Raw genomic sequence first — 22,373 nt, forward strand, 5'->3', positions numbered from 1 at the left:
AGCGCCGCCATAACGCCATCCAAGACCGGTTGGTGAAAGCGCTACCTCCGACCCTTGGATCCGTTACCGTGGACTCTTCCATCCCTGGCACTGACAGCCTTCTGCGGCCGGACATCGTCGTGACGGACGAGCGGTCTAAGAAGATTCTCATCGTGGACATTACGGTGCCCTTTGAGAACCGCATGGCGGCCTTCCGCGATGCCCGGGCCAAGAAACTGCGAAAGTATGCCCCGTTGGCGGACACCTTGCGGTCCCGGGGCTACTCGGTGGAGGTCCATGCATTGCTCGTGGGGGCATTGGGTGCTTGGGACCCCCTGAATGATGAGGTCCTGGAAGCCTGCGAGGTCAGTCGCTATTATGCTCGAATGATGCGCAGGCTGATGGTGTCCGATGCCATTAGGTGGTCCAGGGACATCTACACAGAGCATATCACGGGCCATCGCCAATATACTGACAGCTGATTACCAAGCTCCTTTGTGGTGTTCTTTTTTTTTTTTCCCCCTTATTTTACCTAATTCTATTTTTTTTCTTATTGTAATTTTTTATTTAATTATTTATTTTATTTTATTTTATTTTATGCTCCCTGGTACTTCATGGGTCGTGGAGTTTTATGTTCAAAGACTTCTTTTTTTCTCAGGGACTGGCCGATAAGCCAATATTGTTTATTGTCTAGTATCTGTAAAATACTCCCCTTTCTGATTTTCCCCTAGGGATGGGGATGGATCCAAAGGCCAATATCTTATATTGTCTGTTACTTTAAAGTATTTTCCCCTTTTTCTTGTCAGGGTAGGGATTGGTTAAAAGGCCGATATTTTATCTTATCTCTTGTTTGTAACTGTGTTTTTTTGTCTATCTGAGACTAGTTGGGTTTCTTATGTAAGTACTAAGATGCTGTTTACTGTATATTACGCTCCATAACCTGTTCTAGTTTCTCAGATGATATATCCTTGTATATGTTGTTATGCTCCTTGCTGTACTTGAAACATTCCCTCAATAAAACTCATTTAATCTGTTCTTATCAGTTTAATATCTGATATGTTCTCTATCTGAGAACTCTATATTAAATGGATTTTTGGAAGAGGGAGATGGAATAGGGGCTTGCTCCATCCACTCCATGCATCGACCTGGTATTGCAGTGCTTCCAGGATCGGTGCACTTCCCTTTCGAGGGAAATGCGTTTGGTGAAAAATTAGATTTTGAGTGTGAAGGTCTCGTTTTTCTGAACCAAAAACAAGGCTTTTAATATGCAGACTTATTCAAAGAATCATTTACGGTTTTGCTTACAGGTTGTGTTTTTATTTGCTGTGATCTTCGAAGTTACTATATAAATGGCTCCTTTAAAAATTACTCAGGAAGCGGTGAAATACGTGTTTAACATTTGGAATAATGACAGAAGCTCCTGGGTGACATGCCTGTTTGTTGTTTCAGACAATCTCCCAACCTTACGAGGTTTCTCACTAACAGCCCCAGTCTATAAGCCCAGGAATAGCGGTCCTGGAACCTTTCCCTGCAACAAAGCCCGCTGCTCGCTTTCTCCACATCTCTTCTCTGGAAATACCCTCACTGGACCTAATCAGGTTACTCACAGAATCACGGGCACTTTCTCATGCTCCTCTACTAACATCATATATGCCAACAGTGCCCAGGTGCTTCGCATATTGGGCGGACTTCTAACTCCCTTAGACAAAGGGTCAATGGGCACAAAACAGACATCAAAACGCTCCAGATCCACAAACCAGTTAGTCAACATTTTCATGGCACGGGGCATTCTGTCGATGACCTCAAGGGATGTGTGTTGCAGAAAAGCAATTCTTGCTCCGCTTTGGAAAGAGAAACATCTGAACTGGCTTTTCTGTTCAAATTCGGCACATTAACACATGGTTTCAATCATGATGGGAACTTTCTGAGTCACTATAGGGGCTTGTCTGCATACTTGGCTCAATCTAATTCTTGGCCTTCCCCCCCCCCCACCCCTCCGCTCTCTGATTTGCTCCCCTTGATTATCTTTTTCCGATTTGTCCTCCTCGCTCACCGGTTTGGTTCTCTGGGCCTTAAATCTTGAGTCTGCTCCGGTCCGGCTCTGGGCTGGAGAAGTGGGTCTGTCCCAGGAAAGCTCGTCACCTAATAAACCATTTTGCGAGTCTTTGAAGTGCTACTTGGCGGCTTTTGGTTTTGCTATTTATCATCTGTAAAATCAGTCAAATGCATATTTAGCACCTCATTAGCCAGGGCGCGGCTGGGGCGCTTTGGAATTGCAGCGCCGGTCTAGGCGGGGGCCCTTTTCAAAAGAACCCCGGCAACTTCGATTGGGTGAATCTCCAGTGGGCGCACAGAGCGGGCGGGGACGAGACACCGGGTGAAGCGGCGGCCGGAGAGCTGGTTTCAAGGGGCACGTTGTGTGTGGGGGGAAGGGGCTGGGTCTCACCCCTGGGCTCCCCGCGCGCTGCGGACACACCCGCTGGGGGGTTGTGTTGAACACGTGTCCGTGGCCTCATCTGTGGTTGTGGTCACTGGGTTGTCGCACTCCCAATGGAGTCGGAGCACCTGACCGGGACCCCCCTGGGCGCAGCTGTGCGGGGGGGAGGGGGGGGGGTCGGGCGCTGGCGGCTGGAACCGGAACTAACCGGTTTTTCCCGCCCTTTTCCCTCAGCGTTCCATCCCCTCAGAGCTGTTTGCCCCCCAGGGCGCCAGGGGCAGGTTCCCCCCAGGCGTCTGTCAGAGCCGGGGACGGACGGATGGACGGACGTCCCAGGGGGGCTGCCCGGCTCTGCCCCCACCCCCGCAGCAGCAGCGCTGTCTGGCCCAGGGCAGAGCCAGCGCGGGCGTCACGCTGCTCAGCGCCGGCCGGCTGCTGCCTGCCAAGGGAGGGGAAGGAGGAGATCGTCCTCCCACCCGCCCGTCTGTCCCCTCACGCCCCATCCGCACCCCTGCCCCCGCCGCCCAGCCGCTGCCTCCCTCCGCTCCCACCGCCCAGGGACTCCTCAGCGCCCCCCGAGGGCTCCCCGCAGGCCAACGGCCGCAGGTCCTGAGCACCCGCCGCCCTGACGGACGCCACCCGGCGCTCCCCGAGGGCAGAGCTCTCCGGCCGGGGGCTGAGCGTGTGGGGTGTGCAGGGCGCTGGGCTGGGGCTGGGCTTCCTGCCCACTGCGACGTCCCTGGTCCCAGCACCGGGTGTTTTATTCGATTGACTGTTGGTTCCTGATTCTCTTCCCCTCCCCCACAGCGTAAATTAACCCCTCAGACACCGAATTCTGGTGTGAATCCCACTCGCCACTCCTCACTGTGGGATGCAGAGACAGAGCTGGATACAGGTATGTGTGAGACAGAGACCTGCAGAAGTGGGTCCGTCCCAGGAAAGCTCATCACCTAACACATCAGTTTTTCAGTCTTTAAAGCGCTCCCTGATGGCAGGCTTGTGTTGCTGGAATACAGACTAACACGGCGACCTCCCTGGTACTGTCCCTCGTTACGGGATCAGGCAGAGGGAGGGGGCCATTCGGGGTCAGCCACAGGGGACAGACTCAATTGGAGGAACGGTTTTGCTTCCCCAGGAGAAGGGTGTTTAACACACTCACCCGCATCCACATCAAACTCTTGAGCCTTCCCTCGAACACCCCCACATACTGCCCAGTGTGCCCCCGACCGCCCCACCCCTCACTGCCCAGATCTCCCCACAGCCCCTCTGAGACCCCGTCTCCCACACGCTGCCCCCAGCAGCACTCCCCAGCCCTGCCGGACTGGGAATGTGTCCCCCGCTGGGCTGAGCGAGGCCGTAGGGCTGCATGGGGCTGTCTCCCCCTCACCAGCAGGACCCAGCAGCAGCAACATTTGAAGTTTTAAGTGTCCCTTGAAGGCTGGTCCCGCTTCCCCAGATGCCTCCATGAACGCTCATGCTCCAAAGCCTCTGTGAGTCTCTAAGGGGCCCCAGGGCTTCTTGTTCCTGACTGGACGGGCTGTCTGGATGAGAGCAGCTGGGGTTGGCTGAAATGAGGGGCTCTTTCAATGGCAATGTACCCACTGTCGCAGGCCCAGGTGACGGACCCGGAAGCAGTGGGCCCCGGCGCTGTCCAAAGGCTGCCTGGTGGGACTAAGGGAATCACTTTGGCCTGTCCCTGCCCACATACACATAAATGTGTGAGCTATTACGCTTCAGGGTCGTGGTGTTCTTGTGATTATCCAGGCACCTACATATTTGACCAGGTGATGCTCTGCATTGCAACATCTCTGCCCCTCCATGAATCTCACCCAGTCATTGAAATTAGAAGCTCACAGAAAGGGTCCCAACCCTGGCTGAGGGTGGGGTTGCTCCTTCCTCCCCATTTTGGGCCTAGGCTCATGTCCAGCTGAGGAGAAAGGTTTGTTCATTTTTCCAATGCAGTAGTGAATATGAGGCCGCAATCTCATTGTACCGGCCTAGTGGGGCTCAGGCGAGTAATAGTTTCACCTCAGTGACGGCTAACCCGCCCCAGCACCTTCCTGCCCCCAGAATTTTCCAGCCACTGACACTGAGGTGAAAGCACCACTTGCCTTGTTTACACACAGACTGCAAAATGAGGGGCAGAAACCTGCATCCTGGTGTAGACACCCCCAGAGACTGTCTCTGGGAGCAGGTCCCATCCCACAAACACCTCCTTGGGCACCACTGTGAATCCTGATGTGCAGAAGGAATGTGAGCAACATATTTCACACACCTTCAGCCTCCTTTTCACAAATTCAGCACCTCAGAAATCACAGGGGAGAGACAGCCCCACATGTGCAGCCCCCTCGGCACAGAGCCAGCTGGGGAACGCTCATTTCCACAGCTGCAGAGAGCACAAGAGACAGGGCACAGGCTGGGTATCAACCCACCACAATCAAACCCCAGCCCTCAGCACAGGGTCATGTCCGTCTGTTCCCTATTGACGTTGGGGGGGATCCAGCTGAGCAGGGAACCAAACCCACCACTCTGCCCCCAACAAGTGATGCCGGGAAAAGAGAAAGGAATATGTTCTTTATTTACCATAAATACCTGTCTCTCTCCCACTCCCTGTGATCTCTGTCACAGAACATCCCCCTTCTGTTCTCCAGTCTTCCCCCTGGATTTATCCCTTCCCCTCTCCCTGCCTCTGGCTGCTTCTCCTCTGCAGGGGGTTTTCCTGGCACTGTTTTCCATTGATTTTCACCCTTTCTCCAGGACACTCTGGTTAGTTGGTTTTACTTTCTCCTTCCCTTTTCCCTCCATTTCCCCACCAGCCCCTCTGACTCTCGCAGTGTCACTAACCTGACAGGTTACACACCAGGCATCTGAACTGACACTGGCTGCCCTGAAAACGGAGTTTCAAAGCAACACACTACGGCCATTCGACTCGGGCAGCTTCTGTTGATAAAACTCCAGCGCATCCATGCAGCTAAAGCGCTCCCTCGCGAGTGTGTCGACAGAAGGCAGCTGTTCTGCCAGTAGCTTCATACCTCTCCCAGTTCAGGTATAACATCCCTGTCAACAGTGTTTTGTCGGCAGAGGGCCGTCATTGCATTGTTCTGTCACCCCAGGGCAGCGCAGTCTGGCTGTTCGGTCCATAGAGCAAGTTGTGCGAAGCAGCAATCTGCCCACAGATACTCTGCCGAGACTTCTCTGTCAACAGTGACTTTTGTTGACAGAAGCTGCCCGTGTAGACATGGCCATTATATGTCCTGCTTTATCCGGTGATGTTAGAACTCCCCCTGCCCAGCCCCAGGGGTGCGACAATCACAGCATTACCAGCTCCCCAGCAGTTAGAGGGGAAGGGGACTTTGACCCCTGTGGCAGGAGCTCTGGCTCGGATACCCCAATGAGATCTAAGGACACAGTTCAGTACAAAACATTTCCGCTGCTGCGGAGCTTCCAGGTTCTCACCCTCTGCCCCCGGTTAATTGATATGCCTGTCCCCAGCCCAGCTGTTAATTCTGCCCCACCCAGCCCCACATCTGCCGCTCACGACCCCTCCTGCAGCGCCAGGGGTTTATCCCCCTCCCCCTCTTATCTCTGGGGATGCCAGGAGGGAGGAGAAGAGATGAGGAGCCAGGGGCTGGGTACATGGGAGTCCTCCAAGTTCACAGGGACTGATGTATGTGAGGCTGGAGAGGCTGATTTCAGGAGCACAGTTGGAGCTGGGATTGCCACAGCCCCAGCCAGGGCCGGATTCTCTCCCCAGGGATGGAGCCCGGTGGGAAAGTGAAGATCAGGGCCTGAGTAGCAGCATCGATAAATGTCACCTGCCCCCGGTCACAGTCCAGACACACCCGGATCCTGCGGGGGGGCCCGGCTCAGGGGCAGGGGAGTCACAGGGGAGGTGAGAGCCAGAAGCTGATCCCAGCCCTGTTCCACAGCCCAGATCTCCCTTCAGGGCTGAGGCTGATCCGTCCCTTCCTGCTCACAGACTCTCTGGCCACCCCCAGAGCCCAGCCTCGCCCACCCCCGACCTCCACCTCCCAGCAATGTCTCCCTGCGGTGAACGCCTCACAGCCCAGCACACAGGGCCACGTGTTGGATCTCTCCGGGTTGTTGGGCAGTCGCTGCCGTGTGTCCGCCCGTCTCACACTTTTCCCACCCTCAGACAGGACGAGGTCGGGATGAGCCGTGTCTGGATCCAGAGTCACACGGCCTGCAGGGGAGAGAGAATCAGAGCGTGAGGGGCAGAGCTCAGCCCTGGGGGAGGGTTTGATGGGTCAGTGACAGAATCGGGCCCAGCTGGAGAGTGACTCAGGGAATCTCCTCTCCCCAGGGCAGGAGTCTGCTACTTGTGGCTCCGGAGCCACGTGGTTGGTGCTCCTTAAGGACTTCTTTGTGGCTGCCGATGTTATAATTGCCAAGTGAGAAAAAAAGTAAACCGCCTGATTATTTTTGAAAAACGGTGAACATCTAAAAGCCCCCAACTAAAGCCCCCGCACTACCTAGAAAAGGACACGTGCTCTTGAAATGTTGGATCAAATGGAGAGAGAAACTTTCTGCATCTCCGCGTCTCCGGTCACTGAACGACAATTCCCTGATGCCCGATTGTCTGAGCCCCCAGGTATTTCCCACAACTGTGAAAGGGAGGGAAAAAAATCTTTAAAAACCACTTAGGGCCCTTTATTCTGTGCAGCTGAGAACATTTCACCCCGAAATAATGAGAAATGCTGACAAAGAAACACCCGTGTCCCCCTCCAAGCAGAGCCGTGAATTCTGCCAGACTGGCGGCCCCCTTAGACACACGGCCCCTGCCCCGGCCCCTGCCCTGCGCCACAGGGGGAGCCTCTGTGAGCACAGGTGCGGGGAGGAAGCACTCCAGAGACGCGCTGCCCCCACCACAACTGTAACTGCCAAGTGGGTGTCCCCTGCCCCTCCCGGCCCCTCTGGGTGGCCTCCCTGCACCCTCCCCCGCAGGCACCAGCACCCCTGGCAGTGACTCCCCACACCTGAAACTGGCCCGAGTGGCCCCTTTCCCACAACAGCCTCCAGGGCTCTGACTTCAGTTGGGGCCTGTTAGTCTGTTTCAGCCACAACAAGCAGGAGCCTGCGGCACCTGGAAGACTAACAGATTTATTCCGGCTGCCCATGAGCGCTTAGGCCAGTCAATGAGCTCGTGGGAGTCCCAGGGCCCCGGTGTTACCGTGAGCTCCTCCCAGCCCAGCAAACAGCCTGAGTCAGATCCAGGAAGGGAAACACCCACTTGCCGCAGCTCTTGAGCTCAGGGAAGTGAAACTCACCCTGTTCCCAGCCCGGAGGGAGCCATGGCTGCAGGGAGCCCCCTGCAAAGTCTCCAGGAAGAAGCCACATGTCCCGTCTGTCTGGAGTATTTCACAGCCCCGGTCACTCTGGAGTGTGGGCACAACTTCTGCCGAGCCTGCATCAGCCAGTGCTGGGAGGGACCCGACCCAGCCGCCTCCTGCCCTCAGTGCAGAGAGACTGTGCAGCAGAGAAGCCTCCAGACCAACAGGCAGCTGGCAAACATGGTAGAAATAACCAAACGGCTGAGTTTGCAGGCAGCGAAGGGAGCAGGCGGGGACGGGGTGTGTGGGGAGCACCAGGAGGCTCTGAAGCTGTTCTGTGAAGAGGATCAAACCCCCATCTGTGTGATCTGCAGAGAGTCCCGGGCTCACCGCGCTCACACTGTGGTTCCCATCCAGGAGGCTGCCCAGGAGTACAAGGTACAGAGCTGCTGTCCAGGCTGATGGGTAATAACTTTGCGTTTTACTGACAAGTCAATGGCACCATTCCGGTGTGTGTAGCCTTCAGGGCCTGAAAGTTGCTGTACAAATTAGTGATGCTCCAGCCTGGCAAAAAGGCAACAAAGGACGTTTTCAAGTTTGTCTTGTGAGGGACACCCCTCCCTCCTGTGCTGTATGGAAAATGGGCTGTGACTGTAAATCTGTATAGCTTAGAGATGCTTTGAACAAAAGATGTTTTGTCATTGATTGTTTTTAAAATTCTAACCTGCTGAGTGTGTAATTGTTGTGTGTAGTTGGAAATACGCCCTGTGTGCTTGTTGAGAGTTAGAGGTGCTAATAACAGCCATTGCTGGAGATTGAGGTTAAAACAAAAAAGCAGTGCAATAGCACTCTAAAGACTAACAAAATAGTTTATTAGGTGATGAGCTTTCGTGGGACAGACCCTCTTCTTCAGCCCATAGCCAGACCAGAACAGACTCAATATTTAGGGCTCAGAGAACCATAAGGTTGACAAATCAGAAAAATATTATCAAGGTGAGCAAATCGGAGAGCAGAGGGGCAGAAGGTGGGGTGGGGTCAAGAATTAGATTAAGCCAAGTGTGCAAAAGAGCCCCTATAATGACCTGAAAAGCACATGGTTTGAGCCGGGATAGGAATTTTCAGGTCGTTATAGGCTCTCTCTCTCTTACTGTTCGGGGGTTACAAAGAGGAAGCCGTGCTAGTCTCTACACTATCAAAACAAAAAGCAGTCAAGCAGCACTTTAAAGACGAGCAAAATAATTTATTAGGTGATGAGCTTTCGTGGGACAGACCCACTTCTTCAGCCCAGAGCCAGACCATGGTCTGAAGAAGTGGGTCTGTCCCAGGAAAGCTCACCTCAGAAACCATTTTGCTCGTCTTTAAAGTGCTGCTTGACTGCTCTTTGTTTTGTTCAGGGTTAGTTTTCCTCATGACTGAGCAATTACCCTGAGGGCTTGTAAATGGCTTTGTGTTCTGTAGGTTGAGGGGTGGCTGGTTTAAAGTAGTGAGCCTCACCCTTGCTGACTGAGCTAACCTTGTTATCCCCACCCTTGCTCTGGCTTATTTACACCTGGCCCTGCAGATTTCCAAGGGCAGCACCTGATGCAGTGAGTCTGTGCTCACGGCTTCCTGTTAGTCTCTAAGGTGCCATAGGACCCTTCGTTGCTGGTTTAAAGCAGTGGCTCCCAAACTTTTTGGCATCCTGCCCCTCTTTAGATTTTAGAGACACTTTCACCCCCGCCCTTCTTTGCCATCACCCGACCCCCCTTCTAAGAAAAAATGAACGACGTTGTTTAACACAAACACAACTTGAGATAGAAATGTTATTTAAAATTAAAAATAAGCACAAATGGTTTTTCCTGGCCCCTTGCAGGAGCCTGGTGCAGCCCCAGCCGGGCAGCTGCCTGAGCCCCATGCCAGCCATCTGCCAGCCCAAGACCTGCACTGCCAGAGCCGCCTGCCTGAGCCCCGCACTGCTAGGGCCAGTGACTCACCCACCAGCCCCAGCTGCAGGCCAGCTGCCCACCCAAGCGCCACACTGGCAGGGTCAGCCACCTGCCCACCATCCTGAGATGCCCAAGCCCCACGCTGCTGGGGCCAGCCATCTGGGCCTCATGGTGTTGGGGCCAGCCACCCACCTGCCAGCCCCAGCCATATAAGCCCTGTGCTGCTGGGGCCAGCTGCCCACCCACCAGCCCAAGACGCCCGAGCTGCCCATTGCCAGGGTCAGCTGCCCAATCCCCAATCTGCCAGGGCCAGCCGCCTGAGCACCGCAAGCCCCACGAGCCAACTGCCAGAGGCCCTCCCCTCCCACAAAGCCAGGTACCTCCAGCCCCCTGCTCTTACCCCTACCCCATCCCCATCCTCATCCCCGTCCCCATCACTGAAGACAGCCATCTCCAGTCCCCCATATAACCTCATCCACCTCATCCCCCAGCCCTCACTCACTCATCTTTGCAGAAGGCAGCTGGCTCCACGTGGGTCTTTACTGGCTGCCTGCCTTTTATAGCGGCTGTTGTAAAATGGGAGTGGGATCCCTTTCAAACCCTGCTCCCCAGGGACCCATGGGCACTCTGCACAGACCAGGAGCTGCTCAATGGTCTGTGAAGTTTGACTCACAGGGGCTGCAGGCTGTTCTAGGTGAGAGAGCTGCCTTCAGGCTGCAGAAGGGCGAGTTACAAGTTGTGGCTCTTATTGCCAATTCTATCACAGGGTTTATTGTTGTAATTGGCACCTCAGCAGCTTCTACAGACCCCAGATGTGATCTGCCCTTGGGTGTGTGGGGCCCTGCACAGAACCTAGTGAGGGACAATCCCTGCCCTGAGCCATTTACACTCTAACTGGTCAAGACAGACGAAGGGTGGGAAGAGAATCTGAGGCACGTGGAGGGGAAGTGACTTGTCCAAGCCCACTCAGCAGGTCAGTGGCAGAGCTGGGTATAAACCCCCAATTTTCCAAGGCCAAGTCCCGTATCCAACCACTAGGCTATGAGGCCCATCTCACCAGCACTGAGCAGTGAAGAGGAGCAGCCGTTAGGAGGGAAAGACGCGCTGCTGAAGGCCCCAGGCCCAACAGGGAGAGGAGGTTCCCACTGGGAGGCTGAACTCCTGCGCAGCTCCACGAGGGGTTAAACTCAGATGCTGCGGCCGGCACTAGAGGAGGTCACTGGGCTGAATGCTGTGTGGGTCTCAGATGCCCTCAGCCCACCCACAACAGGGCTCAGATGGAGCAGCTGGTTCACCCCCGTGTGACTCCAGTGTCCTGGAACGTGCTGCACCACTCAGCAATTCGCAAGTACCCACAAAGCTTGGGCAGAATCCAGATCTCTCGCAAATTACTAAAAAGCCCTAACGTGAATTGGTAACACGTCTGGCTGTGACCAGCCCTGGGGCTGCACTAATAACGTGTCCTCTGCTGGGGAGTATTGACCTCACAAAGATTAACAGTTATCTTGAGTTCTGGGGGGGAACACCCAGCGCCACCCCCCTCTCAACCCAAAGTAAAACCTCCCAAATCCTTTGTGTTTCCTCAGGGAAAAATCCAGGCCCATTTGAAGACTCTGAGGGAAGAGAGTGAAAAGCTGCTGGGACTGAAAGCGACTGGAGAAGAGAAAAGCCGGGAGTACCTGGTAGGTGCCTGTTGTTATGAACCATCAGGGCTGGCAGAGGGAGGTCTGTTTGGAGGCAGACTCCTGCGTGGCCTTGGTGAAGGAGGGCTAGTGAGTGTCTCTGTGATCGGGGATTGGTGGGTTAGAGCCGTGTGCAGACAAGCCCTGAGCTTCCATTGCAGCTAGAGTGTAAATGGCTCAGGGCAGGGGTTCCACTGCAGGGGATGAGTTAGTATCTGTCCCTTGTGCCTTTCCCACAAACCCTCCCCAAGGGAACGGACTGTCCCCAGGCAGTGCTGCCTGCTGCGTCTGCTCCTTTTGTTCACACACACTTCCTTCTTTTTTCTCCACTTCGTCTCTGTCAGTGCGGCGCTGAGCCCGGCCTCCTGCCGCCTGAACTCCCAGAGTCCTCGGATAACATAATATGTTGAGCATCACAGGCCTAGAAACCTCCCTTACAGCGATAACAGGGGACAAAGGGGGAAACTGTGAGAGAATCCTCTGCCTTGTGTGCACAGAATAGAGTCAAACGTCAGATATCAGGTTTTTCAAAGACGTTCTCCCTCCTGCGCACTCAGCCCCCCATGACAGGGCCCAGGCTCCACCCATGTCCCTGACCAGCCCGTCCCCTGTCTTCCTACAGAGACGGACACAAACCGAGAGGCAGAAAATCGTGTGGGAATTCCAGCAGCTGCGGCAGTTCCTGGAGGAACAAGAGCGACTCCTGCTGGCCCAGCTGGAGAAGCTGGAGGAGGAGATTGTGAGGATCCAGAACGACAATGTCAGTGAACTCTCTGCGCAGATTTCCCGTCTCGGTGAGCTGATGGGTGAGCTGGAGGGGAAGTGTCAGAAGCCAGCGAGTGAATTCCTGCAGGTGAGACTGAGGGAGACACAGAGACTCTGTGTGTGCCCCAGGGCTGGAGATCCCATTGAAAAAGTTAAGTTGTTGCTTTGCACCCACCAGCCACAGCTCCTCCACTTCTCCCTGCACGTCCTGCCTGCCGCAGTCAGCTGGGGGGGGAGATGTGGGATGGGGAGGAAAGAAACAGGTCAAGGGTGTGCTGTGGGGAGGGGATGGGCACAGATGGAGATGGGGAAGGGGAAGAGGAAGTGCGGGGGCAGGAAGAGGTGGGGCAAAGTGTGGCATTGCTGGAGGGGTGGAGTGGGAGTGGGGTTCTGCACCCCCTGGGAGAAGTGGAAGCTGGTGCCTGTGGTAACAAACGTCCCAGCTCCCCACACAGGGAAGGGAGGCTCCTGAATCATAAGCTCTGGGGTCCAACAGTCAGAAGTCTCGAGTTACAAACACAGAGATATTGGAGATGGTAAAGCCCCAGTAGCTCAGGGAATTTAAGGCCCTGGGGCCAGGGCAGGGCCCCTCTTCCCTAGGTTTCCAAACTCCCTTCCCTGGGATCCCCTGTGTGTGTTGTGTGGGACTGAGATTCTTTTCTCTCCTTCCCCTGTAGGACGTCAGAAGCACCTTGAGGAGGTACGTGGCTCTCACTCCCCTCCCACCTCCCAGTGTTGGGAAAGAGCTGAGAGATGTTAGCACCGAATCTCCCCAGGGCTCTACAGTGAGATGTTAGGGGAGGGTCACATCTAAGCTACAAATATCCCTGATCATCTCCAGCCTGAGGGTCTCACCCCTGCACAGACTTTACACTTATCCCCTCAATGGCAAAGTCTGACCTCAAGTATTCCCTAGAGGTGTCACCTCCCTGGGGGACTGGCTGCCCCAGGACTATGAGGCTGGAACATCAGCTTGTCACTGCTGGGCACTGGGTGAATTGGTGTCTGAGTCTAGTTCCTAGTGGGCAGATTTGTACAGCACTTCCACTGGCAGCATCCTGTCCCTCAGAGCCTGGAGGCCAAGGCGTGAATGGGCCATGGAGACGCAATTCCCCTTTTGTCCCCAGAGCTGGTCTCTCCAGGCTGGATTTCAAGCATATTAATAGGGCCTTTGAGTGGATGTTGCAGGGCCCTGGGCTGTGCTGCACCTGCTCTCAGGCTGGGAGAGGCCGAGGGATTCTAACTCCCAGCCTGTTAGAGCAGAGACTCACTGACAAGAACTGAAGAACCAAGTCACTAAATGCCGTATCACCATCTGACGTTGTTTCTGTCCAGGTGTAAGAAGGGGAAGTTCCAGCCGCCAGGGGAGATTTTCCCTGAACTGGAAGGACAAGTCAGTGGTTTCTCCATGAAAACTATTGCTCTCTCCAAGACTTTGAGCAAGTTCAAAGGTACCTACAAGGGATCTAGGAGGGGAAAGTGAGTTAATGGAATGTGAAAGGCTCTGTTCAATTGATTCACAATGAGGTTGTGCTTCTATTTAATTGCTGGGTGAAAATGGCACAAACTTGGGGTCGACCACACACAGGTTGATTAATTAAAAATCTTATTTGTTCCAAAAGTATCTTGTGCCATTAGAGTTACCATTAGAGACAGAGAGATAGTGGTGTTAGTCTGTATTCTATCAAAACAAAACACTAGTCATGTAGTGCTTTAAAGACTAACAAAATAATTTATTAGGTGACAAGCTTTTGTGGGACAGACCCTCTTCTTCAGACCATAGCCATACCAGAACAGACTCGATATATGAGGTCCAAAAATTGTTACCAAGGTTAACAAATCAGAATAATTGTTCTTCAGGTTGGTAAATCAGAAGAGCAGAGGGACAGTGGGGTATCTGGGTGTATGTAAGGTGGGGAAGTTAAGAGTTAGAAAAAACATTGAAATATGTAAAAGAGTCCTTATAACAGGTCAGGTAATTGCTGTTGCTGTTCAAACCACATGTTAATCTGTCAAATTTGAATATGAATTTGATAGAACAAGAAGCAATAAGCTTAAACTGCAGCTAGGGAGGTTTCGGTTGGACATTAGGAAAAAGCTCCTAACTGTCAGGGTGGTCAAACACTGGAATAAATTGCTTAGGGAGGTTGTGGAATCTCCATCTCTGGAGATATTTAAGAACAGGTTCGATAAATGTCTTCCAGGGATGGTCTAGGTAGTACTTGGTGCTGCCTTGAGGGCAGGGAGCTGGACTCGATGACCTTCTGAGGTCCCTTCTAGTCCTCATATTTTGTGAGTTTGAATTACACAGTGAGGAGGGAGAAACAGTAACAGGAAGCTTGGAAATGGCAGAGATGTTTAATGACTTCTTTGTTGCAATCTTCAGTGGGAAGTCTGAGGAAGGAATGCCTAATGTAGTGAATGCTTCTGGGAAAGGGATAGCTTTAGAAGATAAAATAAAAAAGAACAAGTTAAAAATCACGTAGAAAAGTTAGATGTCTGCAAGTCACCAGGACCTGATGAAATGCATCGTTGAATACTCAAGGAGCTGATAGAGGAGGTAGCTGAGCCTTTAGCTATCATCTTTGGAAAATCAAGGGAGACAGGAGAAATTCCAGAAGACTGGAAAAAGGCAAATCTAGTGCCCATCTATAAGCAGAGGAATAAGAACAACCCAGGAAACTACAGGCCAGTCAGCTTAACTTCTGTGCCAGGAAAGATAATGGGACAAGTAATTAAGGAAATCATCTGTGAACATTTGGAAAGTGGAAGGTGATAGGGAACAGCCGGCATGGATTTGTAAAGAACAAATCATGTCAAACCAATCTGAGAACTTTCTTTGATAGGATAACGAGCCTTGTGGATAAGGGAGAAGAAGTGGATGTGCGTGGTGGAGTCAGTCGCACTCCTGGGCCGCAGCTGCCCTGTTTAGTCCACTGTCCCCACCGTATGAACCCAAACTCTCCTTCCCCACCCTTCCCCTTTGCCCTGCGTGGAGAAGAGCTTATAAAGGCAGCCCTGAGCAGGATCAGCTGGCCCTAATTGATTTAGGGCAGCCTACTCCTCAGCTGCTCCCACTTTGATTGCCAGCTCTGTCTCCGCTCTGTTTTCACTCCTGTCTCCCCTCTCCTGGCCCCACCCTGCCACAATGTGGTATACCTAGACTTTAGCAAGGCCTCTGGTATGGTCTTGAATGATATTCTTATCAATCAACTAGGCAAATACAACTTAGAGGGGCTACAATAAGGTGGGTGCAAAACTGGCTGGATAACTGTACTCAGAGAGTAGTTATAAATGGTTCTCATTCCTGCTGGAAAGGTGTAACAAGTGGGGTTCCGCAGGGATCTTGTGACCGGTTCTGTTTAATATCTTCATCCATGATTTAGATATTGGGATAGAAAGTATGCTTATTAAGTTCGCAGAAGATACCAAGCTGGGAGGGGTTGCAACTGCTTTGGAGGATAGGGTCAAAATTCAAAATGATCTGGACAAATTGGAGAAATGCCCTGAGGTAAACAGGATGAAGTTAAATAAAGACAAATGCAAAGTGCTCCACTTAGGAAGAAACAATCAGTTTCACACATACAGAGTTGGAAGCGGCTGTCTTGGAAGGAGTATGGCAGAAAGGGATCTAGGGATTATAGTGGACCACAAGCTAAATATGAGTCAACAGTGTGATGCTGTAACAAAAAAAGCAGACATCATTCTGGGATGCATTAACAGGTGTGTTGCGAGCAAGACACAAGAAGTCATTCTGCTCTAGTCTGTGCTGGTTAGGCCTCAGATGGAGCATTGTGTCCAGTTCTGGGCACCGCATTTCAAGAAAGATGTGGAGAAATTGGAAAGGGTGCAGAAAAGAGCAACAAGAATGATCAAAAGTCTGGAGAACATGACCTATGAAGAAAGGCTGAAAGAATTGGGCTTGTTTAGTTTGGAAAAGAGAAGATTGAGGCGGGACGTGATAAAAGTTTTCAGGTATCTAAAAGGGTGTCATAAGGAGGATTGAGAAAAATTGTTTTGCTTGGCCTCTGAGGATAGAACAAGAGGCAATGGGCTTAAACTGCAGTAAGAAAGGTTTAGGTTGGACATTAGGAAAAAGTTCCTTATTGTCAGGGTGGTCAAACACTGGAATAAATTGCCTAGGCAGGTTGTGGAATTTCCATCTCTAGAGAGATTTAAGAACAGGTGAGATAAATGTCTATCAGGGATGGTCTAGGCAGTACTAGGTCCTGCCATGAGGGCAGGAGGCTGGACTCAGTGACCTCCCAGGTCCCTTCCAGTCCGAGTATTCTATGGTTCTATGAATGTTAGTTCTGAGCATTCCCTCTGAAGGCAGTTGTTAAAGTACCTTTTCAGTAGAACACAAACTTTCAGGTCTTTAACAGGATGACCCGCTCCATTAAAGTGCTGGCTGACAGGTTTGTATATTTGGAGTTGTTTGATGTCTGTTCTATGTCCATTCATTCTTTGTGGAAGAGTGTTTGCCGTCTGTCCTACATACATGGTGTTTGGGCATTGTTGGCATATGAGGGCATACATGATGTTAGCTGAGGAACAGAAGAATGTGCCTGTGATTCTGTAATTAACGTGGTTAGGTCCAGTGGTGGTATCTCCAGAATAGATATGTGGAGAAAGTTGGCAATGGGGCTTGTTGCATGGAAAAGTTCCAGGATTAGTAGTATTGTGGTATTGACTGTGGTTGCTGGTGGGAATCCTCATTAGGTTTGGAGGTTGCCTATAGGAAAGAACAGACCGGTCACCTAGGGTCTTCTGGAGAGTGGCATCCTGATTTAAGATAGGTCGTAGGTCTTTAATGATGTGTTGCAGGGGTTTGAGTTGGGGGCTGCAGGTAGACAAGTGGGCTGTGTCTAAACTATGAAAATAACTTCGAAGTTGCTTACTTCATAGTTGAGCATCTTCCCACACCCTGCTTCAAAGTTAAACTTTGAAGATGGGCACTGCTCCATTCCCAGGAATGGAGTAAGGACTTCGAAGGAAGGGAAAATGTGTGTAGACTCTCTACTAGCTACTTTGATGTAGTGCATAACTTTGAAGTTAACTTCAAAGTTAGTTCCAAGTGTAGACGCACCCGTGGTGTTCTGTTTTTGGCTTTTTTGGGCCTGTCTTGGAGGGGTTGGTTTCTGGGTATTCGTCTGGCCCTGTCGATTTGTTTTTTATTTCTCCTGGTGGGTAATTCAGGTTTCTGAATGTTTGTAGAGATCTTGGAGTTTTCGGTTTCTGTCAGTAGGATCAGAGCAGATGTGACTGTATCTCAGAGCTTGACTGTAAACGATGGATTGTGTCATGTTACCACTAGAGTGAGAAATGACAGACGCTTGGACAGAAATACTTCCCAGTTCCTTTCTCCTGGGGCACAGGCAGGTCATGCTGCATTTCCGCTCTGATGCTCTAACTAACCCTATGACAGCTGAAATGTTATACACATCCTGATTATAACTTCACGAGCAGATTTACCCAGCACTGCTCAGGTCCTTAACTCAATTCGGGGTTGTTTGACAAGAAGTGGAAAAGTCCATCCTTCATTGAAATGGTTGTGTTTTTCAAAATTACAATGTTGTTTTGATGAAGTTAATTTTTATTCTGGACTTTTTTTGAAAAAAAAAAAAGATTAACACATTTCCATTGAATTTTTTCAGACATTTTATAGAGGGGAATTTCATGAAGTGTGTTTATTTTTTGTTGCTTTAAATTCTCTTTTTCTTCAGTGTGTTAACAAAAAAAAGGCAGCAGTTAATGTGGTTTCCAGTAACATTTTCTTTTTGTTTTCAAACCTTAATCATTGATTTAGGTGTGTTGAAACAGAACATGCTTCGAAATTTCTGGAAGGTTTATTAAGAAACAAGCCTATTCTAGGTTCATCCTAAATTTTTCTGGCTCATCTTGGTTCAGTCTCTTTCAACATTTACTCGGTTGTTAATTTTGAGGACTGTCCTGCATTCAGTGATCCTGTTTGGTTTTATGAGAATAAATCCCATTCCAGGCACATCTCATTTTCCTGACACAACCAAACCCTTATATTGCTTTAAATTCTGATAAGAGGAATCCATATACTGAATTTGGAGGTCCTACCTCTTCCCATTTAGGAGGATACAAAGAGACAAACTCTCTAAAATATACAGTTGAATCACAGAACTGGAAGGGACCTTGAGAGGTCATTGAGTCCAGTTCCAGCAGGACCAAGATGTGGGGAAGCATCACTTTTGATCTATTTTGTAGCAAAAGCTAATTTGAAAAACTGGTAGAGCAATAGAATCACAGAGCTCAAGACCAGAAGGGACCAATGAATGTTTTTGTCTAATGTCCCGAAGGAGATGTTGAGTTCTCTGTCTTCATTTTTTTATAATGATAAAGAGAAATGAGGCATAAGAAAAGGGAACTGCCTAACAGACACGTGCATCTATATTATATATAACATTTATTTCTCTTCAATTTCAGACAAACTGAATGAAGAAATAAGTAAGTGTCATTCTCCTTCTTCTGAGAAGGTTTTGTAAGAAAATTAGACCCTCCTGCGGGGAGGCTTTGCATTAAATTTATCTTGTTCCAAACAAATCCCTTTTCTGTGTGTTTGCGGACGTGCTTTTTTATTATTACCTTTCTGTTTGGAGCTGTGAGTTGTTTTTCATGTAACTTTGTAAAATGTGGGGATTGACTAGACCGGATAAATTTCCCACCAAAAGCAAATAGAAAAACCGATGGTCAGTTCAGCAATAGAGACACAGAGCGTAAGGCCAGAAGGATTGACGAATCCTCCACTCAAGTGATCCCCAAACAGTGGGACCCACCTTCCTAGGGGTACATGCAGGAATATTCAGGATGCCAAGGCCAGCCCACATGGGGGTGCAGAGGGAGCACTTCCTGCTCCCACTCTGCCCCCAGCCCAGCTCCCATCCCAGTCACAGCTCCACTCTGCCCCCAGTGCAGCTCCCTCCCCAGCTGTAGCTCTGCTCCTCCCCTGGCTCTGCTTTCAGCCCAAACTCCTCCGCAGAGCCAGTTGTTCAGCAGTGGGGGGAAGGGCACAGACCGGTTCCATTACTGGAAAGGGGAGGGCAGGGGTTGGACAGGAAAACCCAAACACAACCTGTCCAGTCTGAGCTCCTTCAGGGGAGAGTGTGTGGAAATAATTCCTCAGTCGGAACTGCTGTGGTGAGGATCAAGGGACATAAAAACATTACAAGTGTCTCTTTCATCTTTAGGCAAACCGCATATGGGCATCGGTAAGTGCCATTCTCCTTCCACTGACAAGAAATGTTTGTCCCAAATCAGATCCTCCTGCGGCAGCTTCTTGCATTTGTGTGGAAGTTTTCCATTTTCAATGTCACTTTTATGATTTTGTTGCGATATGAGACATTGGCTGTTCATTTACCTGCTTTGCTTTTTGGAGAGGTTTGTGCAACTTGTTCAAATGGGGGGAACGCTCAGTTGGAATACAGTCAGGGGCACTTGTTTTTCCCTTCTCATTCTCCCCTCTGAAGAAAGCCATGAGCTCTGCAGTGACCCTACGCTGATGGGATGAGCAGGGACTGTGTCTGTTGGTGATCCCTGCTGCAGACACAAGCAGAGGGACGGAGCCAGGATTAGAGCCGGGGGCTCTCCTGGGGCCATTACACACCCCTGGGGAGCGCCTGTGACCAGAGCTGGGAGCTTCTTTCTTTTTGGCTCTCTGCACCCACCATGATCCCAGCCTGTGCCTGTCTCTGGTACACAGGACATCACTTTCCTCCCATCACTAGCATGGCCCTCTCCCTCTTTCCACCAGCCACCTGTTTTATACTCCTCTCCCCCTCCTCCCCACGAGGAGAGCAGGAGCGGAGCCCAGAGCCCCTGGCTGGTTGTGGAGCCCAGGAAAAATATCCATCAAGGCACCAGAGCCAGCTCTGCCTGCTGCCCCCCAGTGCTACTGCCAGACTGGGAGTCTGGGCTTGGGGTCTTGCTGTGTGTCTCCTGCTCCACCCACCCAGCACTCCAGCCAGAGAGTGTAGTCAGGGTGAGGGAGTTGCCTAGTCTCCAGCTGGAGCACCAGGTGCCCTGTGCGCTGACCCCATTCCCATGACAGAAGCATGAGGAGTTGGGGGACAGCAGGCAGGAGGAGAGGGGCCCTCACATGTTCTCGCCCAGGGGCCCACAAAACCCTAATCCCCCTTCTTCCCTGACACTTGTAGTTCTTGTCCATTTCACCATCAAACCCCTTCCCGTGTGTTAACCCCTCCCTCTGTGCCCCAGGCTAATGGACTCTTCTGCTGCTGCAGCTGCTACTGAGCTGTGATATTCACGGCAGGTTCTATCCTGGTCGCGTGTGGCCTGTTATTCCCTGAGCTGTGACATTTCCCAGCAGGCCGGGTGCAGTGGGGAGGCCCCGGAGCAAAGTCCAGCCCAGGGGCAGCTGAGACACAGGGAGATTTAAGGTGTGTGTTGTGGGGAGGGGAGCTCTGCCAGTGGTCACTGAGTTGGACCATCTGCCAGGGCTCCCAGTCTCTAGTCCCTCCCCAGGGATAGGTGGGGGCAGGAGGGGAAAGATCCTGAGCCCCAGGCCTGGCCCAGCCGATCCTTTCACCCTGTCCCTGACCCGGCCCTGCCTGTGAGTGACTCTCCCCAGCCCTGGGCCGAGATCTCAGAGCTGTCGGGCACAGCTTGGGGGAAGGAGATTCCCTGAGTCACTCTCCAGCTGGGCCCGATTCTGTCACTGACCCATCAAACCATCCCCCCAGGGCTGAGCTCTGCCCCTCACGCTCTGATTCTTTCTCCCTTGCAGCCAATGTGACTCTGGATCCAGACACGGCTCATCCCCAACTTGTCCTGTCTGAGGGTGGGAAAAGTGTGAGACGGGAACATACACGGCAGCAACTGCCCGACAACCCGGAGAGATTCGACACTCGGCCCTGTGTGCTGGGCTGTGAGGGGTTCACCTCGGGGAGACATTGCTGGGAGGTGGAGGTGGGGGGTGGGCGATGCTGGGCTGTGGGGGTGGCCAGAGAGTCTGTGAGCAGGAAGGGACTGATCAGCCTCAGCCCTGAGGCGGGGATCTGGGCTGTGCAGCAGTTGGGGGATCAGTTCCAGGCTCTCACCTCCCCTGTGACCCCCCTGCCCCTGAGCCAGGCCCCCTGCAGGATCCGGGTGTGTCTGGACTGTGACCGGGGACAGGTGACATTTATCGATGCTGCTGCCGAGGCCCCGATCTTCACTTTCCCGCCGGGCTCCATCCCTGGGGGTAGAATCCAGCCCTGGCTCTGGGTGTGGGACCATAGATCCCAGCTCCGACTGTGTCCCTGTAATCAGCCTCTCTAGTCTCAGTCTCTATGACCTTGGGGGACTCCCATTTCCCCAGCCCCTGGCTCAGCTCTATGACCCCTGGATGCCCCTTCCCCTGGATGCTTTATTCTGGGTTTGCACTTAATTTTTAATTTTTATAATTAATGATAGGATTGCTGTACATCCTCCCGTCACTTGTTCATTCACATAATTTTCTCTTGTTAGTTTTTGTTCTTTGTAAAATAAAAGGCATCTAAAACCTGGAACTTTTTAAAATCAGCTTTGGAGAATTACAGGCAGCAATTTTTCGGTATGAATCTCCCTCTCCCCCGGCCCAGCCTGTCTCTGGGCTGTCAATATATTCCAAGCCCAAAAGTGTTCTGTGGCCAAATTACTTCAGGAAACGCTGACCTACCGGAATCGTTCCCCCCCCACCCCACTGAAATGCAGCCACCTCTGAAGGGAAATACACCGGCTGGCCAGCAGCGCACCACACGGCTGCAGGATGTCTGAAGGGAAGGGTGGAAGATGAACCCCACACCGCCTGGCCCTGCAGGAGGCAACCTGCAGTCACCCAGGCTGGACTCTGGGCACACTCAGAGCCCCTGTTCAAGCAGCGCTGTGGGATTTTTAAGGATGCCAAACAGCCCTGGCTGTCAGTTCCCCTCAACCACTGGCACTAGCGAGGTCAGAGCGCCCCCTACTGCCAGTCTGCAGCACTGAGCTCTGATCAGCCCTGTGTGTGGTCCCCACTTCCCAGGCTCCGTCTACACTGGGAGTTAAGTCAATGGCAAATACACAGTTCTAGTTTCTGCAGTTGCGGAGCTAGACTCGACCTCTCTGCAGTTGACTTACCTGGCCGGCTACACAGAGGGAAGTGGATGGAAGAAACTCTCCGTCGATGTCCCTTACTCCTCGCGATATGGAGGAGTTCAGGGGTCGACTGTCAGCTCCAGAGAGTTTGATTTCGTGCGTCTTTACCGGGTGCGCAGAATCGAACCCAGAAAATCAGCCCCGAACAGGT

The 22,373-nt window shown here is 51.9% G+C and overlaps 2 protein-coding genes and 1 pseudogene across 2 annotated transcripts in view; 2 read left to right on the top strand and 1 right to left on the bottom strand.

Moving 5' to 3' along the window:
- LOC142024609 (uncharacterized) overlaps positions 1–22,373 on the bottom strand; it is a 144,907-nt gene that overhangs the window by 8,971 nt on the left and 113,563 nt on the right. The gene's annotated exons all lie outside the window — the stretch shown is intronic.
- LOC142025315 (U2 spliceosomal RNA) lies at positions 986–1,161 on the top strand (annotated as a pseudogene).
- Positions 7,773–21,608, top strand: LOC142024874 (zinc finger protein RFP-like). Its single transcript, XM_075017174.1, is given in 9 exon segments — positions 7,773–7,829; positions 7,831–8,145; positions 11,219–11,314; positions 11,937–12,167; positions 12,757–12,779; positions 13,415–13,530; positions 18,536–18,556; positions 19,297–19,317; positions 20,853–21,608. Coding segments are annotated over 9 exon segments (1,413 nt in total). The 3' UTR covers positions 21,386–21,608.

Source organism: Carettochelys insculpta, chromosome 22, assembly GCF_033958435.1.
Source record: "Carettochelys insculpta isolate YL-2023 chromosome 22, ASM3395843v1, whole genome shotgun sequence".
In the NCBI taxonomy this organism is placed as follows: Eukaryota; Metazoa; Chordata; order Testudines; family Carettochelyidae; genus Carettochelys; species Carettochelys insculpta.